The sequence below is a fragment of the Phocoena phocoena genome, chromosome 15 (assembly GCF_963924675.1).
Source record: "Phocoena phocoena chromosome 15, mPhoPho1.1, whole genome shotgun sequence".
Lineage (NCBI taxonomy): Eukaryota > Metazoa > Chordata > Mammalia > Artiodactyla > Phocoenidae > Phocoena > Phocoena phocoena.
In genome coordinates, this window is record NC_089233.1 from 37,908,286 (window position 1) to 37,924,838 (window position 16,553).

Genomic DNA, 16,553 nt, shown 5'->3' on the forward strand with positions numbered 1-16,553 from the left:
CTGGAGTGACCAGGAGACAATGCCTCAGAGCAACACCCACATTTATTTGAACTGTACAAGGTAGAAACAAAAGCCCAAAGGAAAAGAAGCAATAAGCACTTCATACATGTTCAAGGTCTTGATGATTTGCATACACTCCTGGGCAGCCGGGTGTGGAGGGGTGAAGCCCACCCAGCCATCCTGGCCCAGTACAAGGCCCCCGGCCAACCCAGCTTCTCAGCTGAGCCTCTGCCCAGGCCAGGTGCCCGGCTGACCAGCAGGGCAACACCTGACCCCGCACTCCCCACTGGGGGTCAGTGGCCTGTGACTTCCCACACCAGTATCTCATTGTGGGCCGCCGTGAAGAGCAGTCGAGCAGATGGGGCAAACCTGCACAGCTGCACTGAGTCATCATGGCCAGCAAAGTCCTGCACGGCCCCCGACGCACAGTCCACCAGCCTCAGCACACGCTCTGCTGGGGGACAGCATCGGGTGGGCTGGGACAGGTAGGGTGCCGTGGGCCCTGTGCCTGTGTCTGTATAGTTCCAGGACCCAGGGTTCCTCCAACCCACCCTGGCTCTGTCTCCAGCTGGGGCCAGTGCCTCATTGGGGGAACCTGGCACCCCACCCCCCGCATTTCCTGACCCTACCTGAAAGACTCCGCTGGAGCAAGTGTCCTCACCCCACTTTCAGGGATGAGGGGTATGGCTCAGTGTGGGGGCACAGGTGTACCCACCGGGCCCCACTCAAGACACCAGCACTCACCAGAGAAGCCAATGGCCATAAGGTGGGCCCCAGGGGACAGGCTCATGGACACAGCAAAGAAAGGCAGTGGGATCTTCTCTATCACCTGCAGACAGCAAGCGTGAGGCACTGGGCGGAGGTTCCCGTGGCCCCGAGACCTGTCCCTCCCCAGCCCCGGGTCCCTCAGGCTCCCAGAACCACATGGAGGGGTGCACGTGCCTGCTTCTGGCAGAGGCTGTAGAAGACGACCTCATGGTGCATGCTGAGGCCCGCACACACCAGCAGCGCCTCATCCCAGGGGCAGAAGGCGGCGAGGGAGGGCGGCAGGCAGCTGGGAACCTGTGGAGGGCACAGCACATTGTGGCAGGGTGGGGGGGCACCCTGCCCACAGGGCCACCGGGACTCTTACCTCCGTGAGGGCGGGCGCTGGGAAGCTCAGCCAGTCCACGAGCTCACAGCGGTCCTGCAGCCAGTTGGAGGCCCAAACGCTGACCTGCTGGTCCCCGCTGGCAGCCAGCCACAGGTCCACACCCTCTGCCCCGAAGTCTCCATACTGGGGACATCAAGGCTGGTAGGCGCCGCCTGCCCTGCTCTCCCATCCCCTTCCCTGCCAGCACCCTCGGCTCAGGCCAGGCCCTGCAGGCTCACGAGGCTACTTCACCTCTCTTCTTGTGCTCTGGATGGTGCAGATCGGGGCTCCCCGATGGTCACTCAGCACACGGAAGGTCATCCCCGTGCGAGGGCGACTCACAGCCACGAACCCATCCCTGTCTCCGGAGAGGATGGTCTGACCTGGGCGAGGCAGAGACCAAGCTGTTACTCGTGAGCCCCTAGCCCTCAGCCCAAAGGTGTGACCTGGGCCAGGCAGAAACCGTGCTGTCACCGTGAGCCCGGCCTCACCGTCAGCAGAGAAGGCGATGGCCGTCAGTGCAGCCGAGTGGGGATGCATCTTGAGCTCCATCGCTATGAGGGGGATGCTGAAGAGCCGCAGCGTGCCGTCACTGTAGCCCGCTGCCACCCACTGCTGCTCTGGGCGTTCGCAGGATGGGGGGCTCCAAGACAGACAGAGGCAGCTCTGGGGACCCACGGTGGGAAAACATTAGCACTCCCCTGGGGAGGGGGGAAGGGGCCCAGGCCCAAGGCCACAGACACCAAGGCTGGAGGGAGGACGAGGCTGCCAGAGCCCCGGGCGTGCACCCCAGCCCCAGGCGCCCCCCGAGTACCTGGCTGAGCACCTGGAACTGGATCAGCAGCTCCATGCTGGCCACGCTCCACACCCTCACGCTCCCATCATCACTGCACGTGGCACAGTGGGACTCGCTGGGGCTGAAGACCACCTCGTTCACCTGTGAGGAGTCACCACCCTACCTGAGGCCCATGGCCCTCAAGCAGAGAGGGAACACAGCATGGCCAGGTCATTCATGAGAGCATCCATCTCCCCCTTGAGCCTACCTGGCCCCGGCCCACCATGTGGCACAAAGAAACTGTCCTGACCTCCCTCCCTCCCAAGTGTCCCCACACTAGACCTGGGTGAAATCCAAATTGCAAGAAGCCCACCAGTCAGTTGAACTTGACCATCCACTTGCTGGGACGTCACAGAAGGAACTGTCTTGACAGAACCTAGAACACGGGACTCCCAGGGGGGCCACTCCTGGGCCTCATCACAGCAGGGGGGGTGGGGCTGAGATTGTCGTGTGTGTGTGTGTGTGTGTCATGTGTATCAAGGGAGAAAGCAGTTGTATGATTACACAGAGTCAGGATCTCTGGTGTAAAAAAAAGGAGACAGAAAAAAAAAAAATTAAAAAAAGGAGACAGGCCGTGCACCAATGAGGTAAAACAAAATATCTGAGTCCTGAATGTGAATTTCAAGCATTAAGTATAAACTCCTGATGCATTTTATCTCAGAAAAATAATAATTTAGGTCTGTTTGGCTGAGAAGTGATGGGCCCCTCTGGGCCTCAGACCATGACCTCTAAGCCCATTTCCCACTGGAGGGGCCCACAGGCTCTGGAACAGCCAAGTCCGGTCTTGGGTGGAGCTGCAGAGGGAGAGGCTGGAGCACCTGTGGTCCACAGAAGAGGGGGACCACCAGTGACCACCAGCTCAGGTCAAGAACTCAGCACCCTCGAGCTCATGCCCTGGTGGGTGGATAAACTCATCCTATCTGTACCACAGAAGCGTATTTAGCAGTAAATAGGCGTGAAGCACTGACACTCGCTACAACTCGGATGGACCTTGAAAACACGATGCTCAGTAAGAGAAGCAGATAGAAAGCACCACAGAGTGTGTTTCTGTTCACAGGGACCATCCAGAATAGGCAAACCGACAGACACAGAGTTGGTGAGCGTCTGCCAGGGGCTGGGCGGTGAGTGTTTAATGGCTGGGGGGTTTCCTTCTGGGATGAAAGTGACTGCAGTGTTGCACAGTTCTGCAAATGTTTCAAAATCCGTTGATGTTACATGGGTGTGTGGCCCACAGATTATACCTCGACATAAAGCCATTACCAAAGAAAAAGGAAACATGTAATCCTCACTACCTCACACAAGAGTTTCTTCGTTGGCTACTGCTACGCCTGAACGTAACAGTAACAAATGAACGTAGAATTTTTTAAAAAAGACTCAGGAGCCAACTTGAAGACCCTGCCACCAGCCAAGGCCAGGACTCCATGAGCATCAAGAGAAAGTGACGGTGGGGAAGCCAGACCCACATTTCCACCCACCAGCCCTTAATAGCTCTCAGAAAGTAACACATTGACTGCTGCTGGGGGACCTGGTCCACGAGGGAGAGACTCATCTACCTGTGCCCTGTCCCAGCCCCGGGAAATCTGAGAGCTCTAGAGGCCACTTCTCTCCTGAAAGAACGAGGGATCTGACTACGGCCACCTACAACTTGTGCCACCAGACAAGGGCATCACTGGTGGGAGACAGAACGCTCCCAGAAGGAAGTAATGTTGGGACTGGCTGGCCCTGACTAGACCCTGGCCCGGCTTCCAGACCCCTCGGACCCCAGGGAAGCATGTCCAACAACGGTGGTGGAAGACTCCAGCGTGGACGACCAGTTTTCTTCAACACGTAAATTACAAGAGAATAGAGTGGCAGAAAAGAGGAAGGGTCAAGAAGGCCACAGGGCCTGGGGCTGCTGCACGTGGACACGGCATGGACCCCATGCCCACGGGGAGGGGCACGTGGTTCCAGGGGTGCAGCTGGTCCTGGGAACGCCTGGACGCTCGCAGCTGCACTTGGGCTGGGAGCACCCGGTGGGGGCGGGGACGGAGGGAGCGCACGGCAGCTGCCCGGCCTGTGAGGGCTGGGATCCCCTCAGAAATCCTCGGCAGCAAGCCGGTGGCCCAGCGGCCTCACCTTGCTCTGGTGGCCGCTGACGAGGCGGGTGCTTGTGCCCTCAGCCCAGCTGACGTACCAGAGCGTGCCCGCTGTGGTGCCCACCACACCCATGTCCATGCTTTCGTGGAAGACTGCACTCACGACAGCCCCATCAAGGGTCAGCTCACGCTCCATAAACACAGAGCTAGACCTGGAGGAGCAGGGGGTCAAAGGGGTGGCAGCAGCGAGAGCCGAGGGAGCCAGGTGGTTTGGCCCACGGGCCCTGGCCTTGCCCGAGCATGTCCCCTGGGGGACGGGCCCAGCTGGCAACAGAGTGCCAGCTCCCAGACACACTGTAGACACTCACCTGGCCCCGGAGCCCTTGCACCTCAGCTCTGGTACGGCCCCCACGGCCCACAGGCGCAGCCGCCTGGTGTTGCTGCCACTGACCAGACGCGCGCCCAAGCACAGCAGCACTCCTGGGGGACAGGAGATGCCATGAACCACGTCCCCAGATGCCTGGGACTCAAGACGGTGTCCACCGCCCCAGCACTGGGACTCCCAGGGAGAACCGAGCCCCAAGCTGTCAAGGGCCACGGGGGCTCCGTCAGACACCCACCGATCTCACCGTCGTCCGCCTCCCAGGCCAGGAAGCAGCAGCCGGCACACATGTCCCAAACACACACCTGGCCAGCACTGGAGCCGCAGTAGAGCAGGGGTGTGATCCCGTAGCAGAGCGAGGTCAGCTTGCACCCCCCCACCTCCTCAGGGATGGGCTCTCGGTGGACCTGGAGGGACACGAGCACAGTGTGGGTCAGTGATGCCCTGGGGTCCAGCCAGACCCCATCCTCCAAAGCCTCCTCTGAACCCTGGCACCTGGAGGCTGACGTCGCCCCCACGCTGCTGCAGAAGCCACAGGGTGACGGCACCCTGGCCCACGCAGGCGAGCTCGCCAGCGTCCCAGGGGTTGAAGGCCATGCCGTATACTGGCTCTGGCAGGCACGTGGAGGACACAAGCTCGTAGGTGGCCATGCTCCACAGGGCCAGGGTGCGGTCGCCATAGTCCCCTGGGGGAGATGCACAGTGACCACGTCAGCTGCCCAGGGTTCCCAGGACAGGCAGGGGAGTCCGGAAACCACTGTCCTCCACCCCCGCCCTGCTGACCCAGCGTGACGAGAAGCCTGTCGTCTGGTGAGAAAGCCAGGGCCTGGACAGCAGTGTCGTGGTGAGAAAGGAGCTGCCGACAGGAGCCCCCTGGCACGTCCCAGACACGTATCTGGCAGCGGGAGGCAGTGCTGCTTCGGCCTGAGGCAGAGGCCAGCACCTGGTGGGCAGGCAGGTGGGTGGTCAGCAGGAAGGGTGCAGTCCACGGGCCCGTTCCCACTCTGTGTTAAGGGCTGCTCTGGAAGCGAGAGCCAGCCGCACGCAGTTCAAGGAGCCAAGCTCCGAGGCACACCTCGGCCCTGGGCATTCAAGGCAGGCTGCAGGACAGGCACCTGGGCATCGTGGCTGAGGGCCAGCGTGGAGATCTCCTCAGGGTGGCCAAGCCAGTGCTGCTGGACCCCAGAGTGCAGGTCCTCCACCACCACCAGGCGACCACACGTGTAGGCGAAGAAGCCTGTGGGCAGGGAGGAAGCGCCCACCCCATCAGCCCCACAGCCCCAGGCACTCGTGCCCACACCCCCCAACCCCACCCCAAGGAGAACTCCTGCTCACAGCAGGAAGTGCCACCAGGAGGACACGCCCGCCCTGCAGCCCAAACCACCTGCGGGCCCCACCATGGGGCCTGGCCTAGGGATGGACAGAACTGAGCCCGCCCTGCAGCGTCTGGGCCGTGGCCCCCACCTGTGTCTGGCCTCCAGACCAGGTTGGCGCGCCCGTTCCCGTTGTAACCCATGACGGCCTTCAGGTGCAGCCGCTCATCGCCGACAGCAGGGAAGGAGAGGCCCTGTGAGGAAGTGGACCCAGGACGCTGGCACCGGCCCACCTGGCCCAGGCCCCCAACCTCAAGCTCTGCCCATCAGGCCGGGCGTGGAACTGAGCCTTGGGAGATGCATGCTCCCGGGAGGAGGCAAACGGCAGGTACGTGGGCTCCAAAGTCTGCACGCGGTGGCCAGCGGGGCTGGGAGCCTGGCATGCAGCATGCAGACAGGGAGGCAGGAGGAGGAGATGGGGAGGCGCCTGCCAGGCGGGAGGTGAAGGGGAGCCAGGACCATGGAGTGAAGTGAGTGTGTGGGCTCAGCAGGACACGCCTGGGTCCAGTCACTGCGTGACAGTGAGAACCTAAACCAGCCCGGTGAGAGCATGGGGCTCAGCGCAGAGGGGTGACCCGTGGGGCAACTGCCAGCAAGGCCTGGGCTGCTGTCAGCTCTGGGAGCTGCCCCAGGGAAACGCCAGGGAGCCTGTGTCTACCAGGGAGCAGGAGTCCCCCAGACACCACAGGGCCATGCCACCTGGACCCCTGGGCTTCCAGGATATCCACTGGTGGCAGGGGCTATGAGGATGCCCCACCCAGCCAACCTTGGACAGCAGGGAGGCCTTGTAGCGAGCTGTGAAATGCCGATAGGAGTCCCGGTGAGTGGGGGGCTGGGCCCTGGCTCTTCCAGTGCTGCAGGCACCTGTCAGGGAAGGGAATGAGGCTGTGAACCCCCAGGGACCACACAGTGACCCTCCTTGCAGGCACCCTGCCCTGGCTGGTCAGACGCTTGGGTTCAAAGGGTAGAGATGAGCCACGTCCCATCACCCACCTGGCCCAGTAGGGGCCTTGGACTCTCCATTTGTCCTGTAGGTGACCATCCCTTGTCTGCCAGGGGCAGCCAGGTCTGTCCTTAGGCCACCTGGAGTCCACGTGGTACATGCACCTGGGCCCTGGTCCAGTTATGAGTGACCCTGCCCCACCCTGCTGCCCCTCCCCTGCTTACTGGGCCAACCACGGGGGTGGGGAGGCCTGCCAAGGTCCCAGGGGCCCCCCATGGCCCCATCACCAGCCCTGTCAGTCTCCTTCTGCACCAGCACAGGTGGGCCTGAGGCCTGGCGGAGACCCTCAGGGCCACAGCTCTCATCTGACATGGAGAAAGCACCTGAGGAGGGTGGGGAGACAGTGAGACGAGGGAGCAGAGCACCCCCATGCCCTTGCCCCTCCCCCAGGCCAGGAGCAGCAAAGCATGTCAGGATGGGAGCCAGGAACACATCCCCTCCAGGCCCTCCTAGGACCCCTGCTCTCACCATCATGGTCCTTGGGGGGCCTGGCACAGATGTCCAGCCAGGGTGGGGATGCCTGGGATGGCATGGGCACCTGCTGCCGGGGAAGCCCACTGGCCCCGGACACCGTGTCCTCCAGTTGTCTTGTACCCAGGCCTGAGGACGGAAGGAGCTCGGCTGAGCTCAGGGCCTGGGGAGGGCAGAGCAGGAGGCGTTCCCAGCCCCTCACGCCCAACCAGCTCTGCATCGGGACCCCCAGGAAAAGAACAGCGCTGTGCACCCACAGCGGTTACAGTGCCAGCACCAGACATCACCATGGAGCCTGCCAGTGTGGTGGGACCACTCACCAGCTTCGCAGGTTGTGGGCGCCCCAGGAGAGCCTTGGACACTGCAGAGGTGACAAGAGAGATGGTCGGGTGGGGTGAAGGGGTGCAGAGGGAGGCCTGGCAGATGCATGTTGAGGGCAGGAACTTGCCTTCCTGGAGGGGACTTCTCAGAGGGCGCCAGAACGTCCCAGAGAAAGATGGTGTCTCCCACACTAAGGAGCTGCTGCTGGTCGGGGGTGAAAGCCACGGCCCGCACAGGTTCTGAGTGGCCGATGTACACCTGAGGGCAGCAGTGTGGCAATATAGAGACCACTGAGGCACAGCTGGAGACACCTGGCCACCAGACTGCAGACTGACCAAGAGGACCTCGTGCAGTGTCAGGCCCCAGCAGGCACGGGGGAACCTCAGGGACTGTCCTCCACCCTCCTTCTTACTCGCTGTGCGCCCGCCCAGGGCACACACCTGGCAGCCAGGGCCGGCCTGTGCTGAGTAGTCCCACACCTTGATGGCCCGGTCGGCGGCTGTGAGCAGAAAACGGCCATCCCCGCTGAGAGCTAGGACAGAGCAGGCCGCAGTGGGGACACAGGACAGCTGTGAGACAGGGTGGTTGCTGAGGGAAAAAGTCGGAGCACACAGGACCACCAGTTGGGGGAGCCCCCTTCTCACAGAACACAACCTCTAGGGAGCAGCAAGTGGCCCAGGGCCTCCCCTCCTCTGGGCACTGTGGGCAGCAAGGCCGGAGCTGAGAAGGCGGGGGAGGCCAGGCCACCAGCCGCAGTCTTGGGCTCACCTCCCGGACCAAGCGGCCCGACGTGGCATCTAGCACTGCAACCATGTTAGAGGACGTGGACACCAGCAAGTGGCCAGGGGGTGCAGGGCCAAAGCAGACGGCCACAGCTGAGTCCAGGCGGCTGCCAGCCAGGTCCAGAGTCCTGATGTCAACCCTCAGCAGCTGACGGAGAGCAGCAAGTGTCCTCACCATGACCTCCGGCCAGAGGTCGAGCCCCCAGAGCTGGGGCCCGGGCCGTGGGCGGCCTTGGGCACCCATCCGGCAGGCTGCCCACAGCTCACATGTCCTCTGTGCCATGAGGGGCGCAGGGCCCAAGTCCTTTCTGAAATGAGCACGGCCTCCCACCCAGGGAAACACGCAGCTGCCAGGGTCAGGGTGCCCACGGGGTCTGTGGGCCAAACTGGCGTGACTCCACTCTCACTGCACACAGGGAGGGTTCCAGTTGACTCACCTCATCCAGTGAGGTTGTGTCCATGACGGTCACCGTGTACTTGGAGGGACCCACAAAGGCCAGCAAGTGGCTGTCCCCACTGACCACCAGGGCACTGGGGCTTGGGCAGGCCTCCTGGCACACCACGTTAGCTGCCGGCATATGGGGACAGGCAGTCAGCTGGGTCGGGGTAGGGGTGGGGCACCAGAACAGACACTGGTCAGAGACCTACTGTTGCGGAAAACACCAGCCTGGGCTGGGCAGATCCCACAGCAGCGAGCCCATGGGGCCTGGATGTGAGGGCACCAAGACACCAGTGGGCACCACGGACTGCCAGGAAATCTGGGGGCTCTCCCAGAGTGACCACCAAGTGACCATCTGGCTGGACCGAGTTACAGTGGCCATGGGAGGGGGCCGACTCCCCTGCTGGCCTGGTGCTCAGGCTTCAGGTACTCACTTCCTCCTGGGGAAGGGTGGGCACAGACTCTCACTGACCTTCAATCTCGGGGGGCTGGTGAGTCCTAAAACCACACTTGGCTCTGGGGGTCTCAGTAGTGTGACTGTAGAACGCAGTACCACGATCGGGGGCGACACGTACCCCCATCCCCGCAGGGACCTGACCAGGGGATGGCTGGGAGGCCAGAGTGGGGCTGGGGCTGGGCCTGGGGGCCTGACCTGTCACACGAAGGATGCGGCACTGGGGCGCGCTGCTGTGGTACTGGGCCAGGGAGCCCCGAGAGCAGGAGCTGAACAGGAGGCTGCCGTCGGGGCTGGCGGCCAGGCCGGTGATGGCTCCGCGGTGACACCTGCGCACACAAGACGCCGCTGCCTTGCCTCTGAGCTGCACTGTCCCAGACCTCCTGCAGAATCCCGCAGGGGCAGCAGAGGGCGGGGCTTCCAGTAGACGGCCCTCCCCCGCACTGCCCGATCTCCCACACTCCCCAGGGGACCCACAAACCACTGGAGCTTCCACCTCGATCGTCTGTGGGGCCAGAGCCGGCTGACCACCCACCTGTGCTCCACTAGGACCTCGGTGGTCTCCAGGCTGAAGGAGCGGACGGCCCCGCTGCTAAAGCCACAGAAGAAGGTGGGCTGGGTAGGGTGGAAGGCAACAGCACACGGGGCCTCCTCCGGAGACGCGAAGTCGTACAGCTGGAGGACAGGGCCATGTGAGGGCGGACAGGCTGGGGCAACCAGCTGGCCACAAGGCCCGAGAGCCAGTCTCTCTCCAAATGCCTTGAACCTTCAGGCCCCAAACACAGGCAGAAGGACTCAGGGCCCCACCCACCAGGCCTCAGTATGGCCTGCGGCCCTCCAGTCCCTCCCTCCTGGCTGGCTTCCCTCCAGCCACACCCCACCTGCTGCAGGGTCGCTAGGTCCCAGATGCGGACAGTGTGGTCCTGGGACACAGTGGCCAGCTGTCCCCGGCTGCACTCAGTGGCAAGGGCCAGCACCGGGGCGGCGTGGGAGCGCACCAGCATGCTGTACTCCCGGGACAGGATGTCCAGGAAACCCAGGTGGCCCGAGGAGGTGGTAGACAGCACACGCAGGCCGTCAGGGCTGACGCAGACGGAGCTGATGGGGCCCTCATGCTCTGCAGGCAGGGTGGGTCGGTGACTGCCCAGGCCTGTAGTGGGGTGGGCCCGGCACCTGGGCCAACTGGGGCAGGGTGACCATATCCATGCTGTGCCTGTGCCCAGCCCCTCTGCCCAGGACACTGAGAAATGCGCTTCCCTGCTGCCTGGAGCCCCATCTCCCTGTGAGCTACAACAGGTGCCTCCCAGCTCAGGACACAGCCCCTTGGAGCCCCATGACTGCCGTCCAGCCCAGGGACACGGCCCTCCTGCGGCAACCCTGGTGGCAAGGTGATGTCGAGGCCCCACCTGCCTCCAAGAGCACAGAAGAGAAGTCCAGGGGCCAGAGGCGCAGGTAGCCGTCCTCGGAGCCCACGGCACACTTGGCCTGGGAGATGCTGAGGCTGCTGATGGCAATGCCGGGGCCTGGGTAGGGGGAGGCACGGTCAGCCCAAAGCGTCAGGGCCGCTTCTCCCAACACAGCAGGGCCCACCTACCTGAACTGAAGGTCTGCTTCTGTGGGAGGGGGCCACCGGGGGTCCGTGTAGGCAGGAGGCGGCGAGCGCACCGCACAGCCATGCGCTGGTGGTCAATCTCCAGGATGTGGCCGCTACGGCTGCAGACGTAGCTGCCCAGAGAGGCAGAGGTAACAAGTGAAGGCGGAGAGACCGAGGGGCGGGGCAAGGAATGGGCGGGCCCTGGCCATTAGGGGAGGGAGGGTGGGGCTCACAGTGTATGGCCGTCCTGGGCCTGCCTGAAGGCCAGGTCAGTGAACTCCAGCGCTTGGTGCTCCCCCAGGTCCACAGGGCAGGAGCGCAGCCCCCCACCTCGCAGCCGCCACAGCCGCACGCTGCCCCGCCCGCACGATGCCATCCTGCGAGGGGTAGGAGGTGAGCCAGGGAGGAGGGGCCAGCTCACAACTCGCTGGTCCCAGCACGGAGGATGGGCAGGAGAGCAGCCAATCACCTGGTTTCATCGAAAAAGGCCACCTCGAATGCCTGGATGTCAACGTCGCTGTGCACCTTCGTGAGGATGACGGCCTCTCCGCCTCGCCCCACCTGGGCCGTGCCCCACACCACCACAGTCTGCAACAAGTCCGCTCTGAGCACCCACCACCTGCCTGGCCTCTCCCACAGAAGCAGGCGTGTTGGGCTGCAGGGGGTGGGAAAGTTGGCCCCTGCGGCCCGGAGGAACCTACATGTGCCCACCCGGGGTTTCCACAGACATGTGTATGCAGAAAGGAGCAGGAAACACAACCACGAGTGGAGGAGAGGCCCTGGGTGAAGCACCCAACTTCAGAGATGCTGTCATGTTAAACTCGCCCAGCTCAGGCATGGGGGACTTGCCACTGAAGAGGGTGAGGCCGGTCAGTCAAAGGTCAGCTCCCTCCACAAGGGAGTGAAACAAACACTCTGTGGCAAGTATGGAGCAGTGGTGCCCAGCGGGGCTGGGGAAGGCCTGCGGGGGACCCTTGCTGCCTGCCTGCACCCCAGGATGGGCCGCCCCACCTCCCCCGGCCTGGCCTGCTTACCATCCGCCCGTGGCGGTCCTTGCCGACACCACAGAGCACCTCCCCACTGTCAGAGAAGCTGCAGATGGAGAGACGGAGGTCAGTGTTGCAGGCGCAGCCCCCACCCCCCTTGGAGACCCTGCACCCACCTGAGGGAGCAGACGGTGTGGACTGGGCTCTGGAACAGGGACAGGCACTCCCCGGTCTGGAAGTCCCAGAGACGCAGCATGCTGTGCGGCCGTGCCTGGGCTGAGGCCAGCAGGGAACCGCTCCCGTCCAGCGCCAGGGCAGAGACCTGGGGGGCAGCAGGGTGAGGGAGGGTGTGTGCCTGCAGAACAAGCCACCCCTGGGCCAGGGTGCCCACCTTGTCTGTGTGGCCAAGGAAGAGACGCTGCTCCCGAGTGCTGACACACATGACAACGATGACCGCGTGGCAAGGGTACACGACGGCGGTCCCATCCCGGGTCCACAGGGCCTGTGCACAGGGGCCGGAGGCTGAGGTCACAGGCTGGTCGGCTTCGTCCCCCCACCCCAGCACTCCCCCGAGCCCCACACACAGGAGTCAATGGGATGCACGTGCCAAAAGAACAGAAAGAGCTCGGGTGCACGTGCGCAAAGGCAGGGCTTCCTCTAAGCCCTGTCTGCGACACAAGAAACTTTGGGATTCAGGTGACAAAAGGCCAGAGAGCCCACAAAGACTCAGAGTTCGTGTCCTGGAAGGCCTGGTGAGCACACAGCCTCCTCTCCTGCTGCTGTTCCTGCAGGGTCCCACAAGTCTCGCCCATACCCGGCCCCACTCGGCTGGACGACACACATCAAAGCTTTAAAGGGTGAGCAAGGGCTCTCAGGTCTCTGGAAGCTTGAGCGAATGGACCAGCACCGACCCAGCTGGTGTTCACGACACAAAGGGACGCCTGCGACGGGATGTCATCACATCAAGGAAGCACCGAGCGTGTGAGGATGCGGGCAGGGCTGGGCGTCCGCAGCGGTGAAGGGACCCGACGCCTGGGGGAGCTCGGCTGTCCACACAGCCACCTCAGGGAAACACGGGGTGTGCCCACTGTCCCCTCTGTGTATCTGACACTTGCATGACCCAGCAAGAACAGAGGACCCCTCACCCATTTGGTGCTGTGACCCCCAAAGCCGATGACCCCCTTGAGCCTCAGGACCGGATCCGGGAGGAAGCTCTGAAATAGGCAAACTCACAGTGAAACCCCGAAGTGGCGAGGCTCCTGTCCCACCAGGGCTGCCCCACCCAGAGCTGGTGCCTGCCTCCCAAGAAAGCCACCTGGTTCTAGTGCCTTCTGCCAGCTGCTCTATGGCAGGAAACCAGAATTCCAATCACATTGCTAGACCCTCCAAGTACCCCAGTCCTGCGCCTGCCTGGAGCCTGAGCCCGCCCCCCACCAAACCACTGGGGCTGGGGTCAGGGCACCAGCCGCCTCCTTACTCTTTGTTGAAAACGATTCTTGCCCAAAACCACCTCCTGTTGGTTCTGCTTTCTGCCAGGAGACTAGATGGGAAGGGACCATCTGCCCCACACATGTTCCCAGTGGACAGAGGCCCAGCAGCCCTCCACCCACAACTCGTCCACATCCCACCCCCCTCAGTGGCACAGTCCAGCCCCACCTTCCTTGGGAAAAGCACTCACCTCTTGTGGGGATGCATCCCCTGGGGCCGTGGGCTCCACAGTCGTCTGATACACAGACACGTGAAGGCTGTCACTGGCCACGTGCTTGTCAGTAGCCTCCACCCAGGCCAAGGGCTCCTGGCTACGGCCACTGGGGCCACCCACACTAGAGACCTCGGAGCGCTCACAGGACACGCTGACTTCTGGAAGGGGCCTGGGCACAGAGAGGGCCTGGCGGGACTTCAGGAGGACAAGTGCCTGTTAGCACCCTGTGGCCACCACCCTCAGCCCCATCTCCAAGGGCAAAGGGCACTCACGGCTGTGGGGCCATGCTTCTGGACCATGAGGGCCAGGCTGTCCTGAACAGGCTTGCTGAAGGCCGCTGGGTGAGGGAGAAGCCGCAGCACAGGCCCCGCTAAGATTGCAATTGAGAAGAACCCACTGAGCAGAGTGCAGACAAGCCTGTGAGGACGTGGCCACAAGGCACTGGGCAGGGGTCAGCAGTGGGCCCTGGCCTTGCCCACTCTGCAGGAGGGAAGCCACAACAACAGCTGCAGCCTACCCTACCGTGGGCCCCGGCACCCCTTCCCAGTTGGAAAGCTTGAAGCCACCAGGCACCCTCGTCGGAACCTCCCACACTGGGTCTGGGGCCTCGAGACAGCCTCCCCTCACCCTTGCAGGCATCATGCTGCTGCATTCACCTCCCCAGATGCAGCATCAGGCCCCCCTCTCCCGCCGAGCTCCATGGGCCCTTCAGGCCTGAACCTGGGTCACCGCTGGTCCCACAGGCCCACCTGCCTCAGAAGGGGAACAGCTCTTCTGAACTGCCTCGGAGGGTGTTTTTGAGCTGTCGCTTGGAAATCTTGACGGGGTGGAAGGACAGTCAGCTTCCAGGGGCGGCCCTGCCATCCCTCCACCCGGCCGCCCTCATGACAGGCAGAGCTGCTCACCGGATGTGGACATAGTGGTCGTGCCAGCTCTCCCCTTTCGGCACCGGGAATGCCATTTCTCGAGGTATGGGGGTGATGGGCAGTTTTGCACACCGGGCTTCACCGACAGTGACAGCTACGAAGAGCAGAGTCCAAGGAAGCCCACCCAGCTCCCTCTCCCAGCCCAGACAAGACAACACCAGGTGCCAGCCAGCAGGGTACTGCCTGGCCACCAGCCCCGCCACCCCCTCCCCCAGTGGCTGCCTTGGGAGCTGGGAGGCTCAAAGATGGTACAGCATGGGCATTTTCACCAAGTGCCAGGGAGGGTGTGGAGGCCAGCACACAGGGAGTTAGAGCAGGTGGGCTGCAGGCTAAGCACATCTTTAGCCCTCACCGGGATCAAAGCACAGGTCACTGGTGTAGAGGTTCCTGACCAGCAGGCTAGCACACAGCCTGATGGTCTTGAGGTGACTGTAGCGTCGGTTCAGGTAGACCAGGAGAATGTCGTGCAGGTCGAGCTGCAGGCAGGTCCAGCGGGCACCAGGGGAGCCCACATCTGCCAGGTGTGCAGAACAGGAGCAAAGGTCAGAGCCTACCCTCACCAACTGGCCCATAGCACTCTCTGTCCTCAGCCTGGCCCCACTCTCATGGCCACAGCCACGTGCCCCTCCACCCAGGCTGTCCCTGGCCTGCCTCCCCGCTGAGCCTTCTGGCTGCCTGCCTCTCCCAGACCATCTGTGACCCATTCACACCTCATCTGCATGTTACCTTTCCTGGGTGTCCCAGTCTCACAGATGAAAGGGAACTGAAGCCATGTGGCTGTGGACTTGAACTCCTTGAAGAAGTTGGAGAATGACACTCGGATGACCTGACTGCCCTGTGGGGTATACAGCATGGCCGTGAGAAGAGGAGACTGCAGCAGGAGTGCAGGGCCCCCACCGGCAGCTCCCGCTCTCCAGCTTGTAACCTCGGTACACAGGTCCAGGTGAATGACGAAATGCTTGGCGGGCAGGGGCCGAAAGAGCACGTACAGGTAGCGTCCGGTCAGCCCCAGGGACTGGGTGCTGGTTTTGGGGAGCTGGATGTAATTGCCAGCAGAGACAGGGCCCCGCACGCGGTACACCGTGCACTTGAGGGTCTTGTCCTGCAGAGAGACACGGGAGGCGTGGCGTCCTGCTCAGCCCCACGGAGCGCCAGGAGGGCTGCAGCAAAGCGGCCCAGGAGACAGAGGAGAGGCCGCCGCTGCTGCTGCCAGGTGCCCCGGCCCACTTACCATCACGACGGCCACGTCGCCCTCTTTAGAGGACCGCTTCCACTCGTCCACCTTGAAGTGTCTGAAGACGTTGAGGAACGGCTGCTGCCACACTGGGGGACACGGGGGCGTGAGGTGCCAGACCCACCGCGGGTCTAGGGAGGGGGCCGGGGCAGGGTCTGCGCGCTCCCCAGCTGTGACAGCCAGCGCAGCGCGCGGACTGGGCTCCGGGCGAATCTCAGCACCAACCAGTCCGCGGCGGCGCCGGATCTCGGGACCCACACCCCGGCGCCCGGCCCCGAGCCCCGAGCCCCGAGCCCCCGGCCCTCCCCCCGCGCGCCGCTACCTCCGGCCATGGCGCCGCCGCTCGCGCTTCCCGCCTCGGCCACCGCGCGCCCCACGCAGAGCACGCAGTGCGCGCCTAGCAACGGCCGCCTGGCAACAACGCCACTTCCGCCGTCACGGCGGCAGGGCACGTGATCGCGCTTCAGGGTCGGGGCCTGACACGTGACCGCGCGATGGGGCGGGGCCTGGTGAGTGACCGCGCTGGGCGTCTGGACCCTTACCTCACCAGCTGTTTCTCGGGGCGCCCCAAAACCTTGCCCGACCACTTACTCTTCTCTGCTGTCGTGCCCCGGGGCATAAAGAGCCTCCGGCCCCAGGCCTCTGCGGCCACTCCCAAGCTGGGATCCCCTGGGGGTACTCTAGCGCCACCAGCTGTGGGATCCGAGAAGGTTCCTGACTCCCTCTGGGAGGCATCTTTGTATAGGGAATGAGACGCAGCCCAGAAATTGTGAGCCGCACTTGGCAGGAGCTGTCCCCACCTACCCTGTTGCTACCTAGCTCTCTGGAGGCACGTGTGTCAGAC

At 63.4% G+C, this 16,553-nt stretch overlaps 1 protein-coding gene across 1 annotated transcript; it reads right to left on the bottom strand.

Annotated features, from left to right (window-relative positions):
* Positions 1 to 293: 293 nt before the first annotated feature.
* WDR90 (WD repeat domain 90) lies at positions 294 to 16,328 on the bottom strand. Its single transcript, XM_065893246.1, has 43 exons — positions 16,257 to 16,328; positions 16,032 to 16,215; positions 15,707 to 15,798; positions 15,401 to 15,577; positions 15,202 to 15,310; positions 14,828 to 14,989; positions 14,455 to 14,569; positions 14,299 to 14,366; positions 13,822 to 13,919; positions 13,526 to 13,744; positions 12,993 to 13,061; positions 12,239 to 12,349; positions 12,024 to 12,169; positions 11,896 to 11,953; positions 11,331 to 11,449; positions 11,095 to 11,238; positions 10,862 to 10,992; positions 10,674 to 10,790; positions 10,149 to 10,384; positions 9,803 to 9,942; positions 9,466 to 9,596; positions 8,812 to 8,942; positions 8,361 to 8,522; positions 8,033 to 8,161; positions 7,735 to 7,850; positions 7,592 to 7,632; positions 7,257 to 7,400; positions 7,028 to 7,123; positions 6,564 to 6,661; positions 5,889 to 5,991; positions 5,540 to 5,661; positions 5,208 to 5,367; positions 4,920 to 5,110; positions 4,663 to 4,831; positions 4,411 to 4,522; positions 4,083 to 4,254; positions 1,947 to 2,069; positions 1,624 to 1,798; positions 1,385 to 1,515; positions 1,133 to 1,276; positions 943 to 1,062; positions 745 to 829; positions 294 to 451 (listed from the first exon to the last, which is right to left on the bottom strand). The coding sequence occupies exons 1-43, from the start codon at positions 16,326 to 16,328 to the stop codon at positions 294 to 296; spliced, it is 5,580 nt and encodes a 1,859-aa protein (XP_065749318.1).
* Between the last annotated feature and the right edge of the window lie 225 nt (positions 16,329 to 16,553).

Bases quoted from the DNA above. Each gene is read 5' to 3' on its own strand.
- WDR90 (XM_065893246.1), bottom strand. From the start codon at position 16,328: ATGCCCCGGGGCACGACAGCAGAGAAGAGTAAGTGGTCGGGCAAGGTT. The intron at 8,943-9,465 runs GTCAGGCCCCCA...ATATGCCGGCAG, and splicing joins CCGCATCCTTCGTGTGACAG to CTAACGTGGTGTGCCAGGAG. The intron at 8,523-8,811 runs GTGAGTCAACTG...GCTCTCCGTCAG, and splicing joins ACACAACCTCACTGGATGAG to CTGCTGAGGGTTGACATCAG.